Genomic DNA, 3,089 nt, shown 5'->3' with positions numbered 1-3,089 from the left:
ATTTTTATTACTTTAGAGCACAAGAAAACTTAAAAAAAGAGTATTGTATTTTTAAGGCCACTTTTTATCAAAAACAAAGCTTTAAACTCCAAATGGTTCCTGCTGACTGCTCCGAGCTATGAGTTGTTTTTATTCCATCATGTGGGCAAAAACGCATCCTGAAAAGACGGAGAAGAGCAAGCGATGTGGACCCACCAATGCCACACTTCCCACAGATCAGGATGTCGTTGGTCTGCATTGGTTGGCTGTCAGAGTTTGGCTCCGCCCCTTGGCACACAGAGCAGTGAGGCTCCTCCCCCGGTACGCCAGCTGGAAAGTGGATTTAGACAGGTCAGGAAAAATAAATAAAACTAAAGCAAGCATTTTAGATCCGCTTTTAAACATTTCATCTTTAACAACAAAGTGAACAAAGAGCGACACAAAAAAACAATCAAAGTTTGTAGTCAGATTAAACCTGAACCCCTGTCCAGCTGTCTGTCTCACCGTGTTGGATGTCCTTGTACAGCACCCAGAACTTGGAGTTGTCCTCAAACATGACGAAGCAGCTCTGCCTGTGGGGGCTCACCTGTCCACCAATCAGAACATGCCTCAGAGCTCACAGGTAACATCATGGCCTCAACAGGTGTGTGACGGGCAGGCGGGCTCACCCTCTGTATCTTCCCCACGTAGTAGAGTCCATCCGACCAGTGGCAGAGCACGAACTGACCCACGCTCAAGCTGGACTCCGTCCCCTCGTCGTCCTCCAGGAGTCGTCCGCTCTGACCCGGCCCGTCCTCTGGAGACCCTCGAGGTTCCACAGCGCAGAAGGCTCCCACCAGGTCCTCGAACATCCTGCAGAGACACGAGACGCAGAGAGAGAGAGAGACAGAGACAGTTAGTTTAGCTGCTGCTGTGATTCATAACTGAACTGTCAGGGGGGTTTCTGACATTTCCGCGCATGCGCAGTGCAGCCTCCCATCACAAACCGTTAACTAACTTATTAACCACACGAACCGCACCCTGAACCTGGTAACTAACGGGAACTAACCGGTCAAACCCCGGGAACTAGTTAATAACGGGTTTATTAACTAAACCGTCAGAGTTAATAACTGTGATTTTCTCCATCAGTGATACGATCCTGAACCACAACCATTTCACTAAAACATAATAAAATAAACCCGGACCTGGTTCTAATCTGAGCCGGACTAACCTGGTTCTAATAATCTGAGCCGGACTAACCCGGCAGGTCAAACTAAAAGAGCAGAAAGTCCAGGGCTATCAGCCGGACCCGGAGCCGACTCTCACCTCCTCTGTAGCGGACTCACTCTCCCTCCCCTCCTCCTGGTCCTCCGGTGCTCAGAACCGACGTGGCTCGGTCCGGTGTCGGCAGAGAGAGAACCCGGGCCGGCGGCTCCCCCTCCGGTGAGTCTCTCTGTCTCTGTCCTCCCGCTTCCGTCCCTCTCTCTCTCTGTCTTTCTGTCTCTCTCCCTCTCTCTCTGTCCGTTTCTGGACAAACTTCAAACTCCTGCAGTCGCCATTTTTTTCATTTTCCCGCGAATTGCATATTTCATACGGTGTGCGTGTGTGCGTCATGACGTCAACGCACAAACTGAATTATATTATTTTAGCCTGGTTTCAAACATTTCAGGAAAGATAAAAATAAGGCATGGCATTTTTTCATAAATTCTACATTTGAACAAATTCAATCATTTAAAAAATATTTTAATGTTAAAAAATTTTTCTGTATCTGCGTTTGTTAGCAAAATATCTATTTTTTAAACACAATATAAGATGGCTACCACAGCCAAAACAAAACAATAAATCTGTAACTCTGACACTTTTATAGATATTTAACTAATTTACTATATATATGATACTGGTGGGGTTGGTTGTTGGTAGGAGTGGGAAAAAAATAATACACTGAAATATCACAATGTTTAATTTCCTGATACTGTATAGGTTTTTAAATCAGGCTGGATGTTGTCAGATAAAAACGTAAAATACAAATGCAGTTCTCACTGTTGTTCAATGTTTTTCTGACTGCTTAAAAATGAAGTTAAATCTTTAATCAGATTTTATGCAGTGAATGAAATGAAAAGGAGTTCAAAATAAAAGTCCCTGAAACATGTAAAGCAGCTTTATGAAAAAACAGTGTCAAAAATAAAACTATAACATAATAAATTAATACAGAAATGATATGTATTTAATTAATTAATGGCTGTCCAGATAAGAGGAAGAAAACGGACAGACAGATGGACCTGTGTAATACCTGTGTAATACCGGTGTAATATTTGTACAATACCTGTGCATTACCCGTGTAATACCTGTTTATTAACTGTGAAATACTTGTGTACTACCTGTATAATACCTGTGTATTTCTTGTGTAATATCTGTATAATACCTGTGTAATATCTGCATAATACCTGCGTAATACTAGTGTAATATCTGTGTAATATCTGTGTATTACCTGTGTAATACCTGTTTATTACTTGTGAAATACTTGTGTACTACCTGTATACTACCTGTATAATATTCATTTATTACCTGTGAAATACCTTTGTATTACCTGTGTAATAGCTGTATAGTACCTGTGTAATTCCCTGTATATTACCTGTGTAATATCTTATAATACCAGTGTAATACCTTTGTATTACCTGTGTAATATCTGTGAAATACCTGTGTAATATCTGTATAATATCTGTGTAATATCTGCATAATACCTGTGTAATACGGGTGTAATATCTGTGTAATATCTGTGTATTACCCATGTAATACTTGTTTATTACTTGTGAAATAGTTGTGTACTACCTGTATAATACCTGTGTAATACTCTTTTATTACCTGCGTATTACCTGTGTATTACCTGTTTAATACCTGTATAATACCTGTGTAATTCCCTGTGTATTACCTGTGTTATATCTGTGAAATACCTGTGTATTACCTGTGTAATATTTGTGTAATACCTGTGTATTACCTGTGTAATATCTGTAATATAAAGACGTGCTGAAAAATTATTCACTATATTGATTTTGCTATATTTCCCAGGGACTTACATGTTTGATGGAATATTTATTAATACTCTTTTATTACCTGCGTATTACCTGTGTATT

The 3,089-nt window shown here is 40.3% G+C and overlaps 1 protein-coding gene across 1 annotated transcript in view; it reads right to left on the bottom strand.

Moving 5' to 3' along the window:
• The window catches only part of phf19 (PHD finger protein 19), a gene marked incomplete at both ends in the record, with an annotated part of 6,471 nt that extends 4,996 nt beyond the window's left edge, over window positions 1-1,475 (bottom strand). Inside the window, 4 exon segments of the mRNA XM_014028142.1 lie at window positions 196-309; window positions 484-565; window positions 648-831; window positions 1,285-1,475. Coding sequence (XP_013883596.1) covers window positions 196-309; window positions 484-565; window positions 648-830 — 379 coding nt within the window.
• Window positions 1,476-3,089: the final 1,614 nt, after the last annotated feature.

This window comes from Austrofundulus limnaeus, unplaced genomic scaffold, assembly GCF_001266775.1.
Source record: "Austrofundulus limnaeus strain Quisiro unplaced genomic scaffold, Austrofundulus_limnaeus-1.0 Scaffold720, whole genome shotgun sequence".
Taxonomy (NCBI): domain Eukaryota; kingdom Metazoa; phylum Chordata; class Actinopteri; order Cyprinodontiformes; family Rivulidae; genus Austrofundulus; species Austrofundulus limnaeus.
This window is presented reverse-complemented; position numbering and strand designations above follow the sequence as displayed.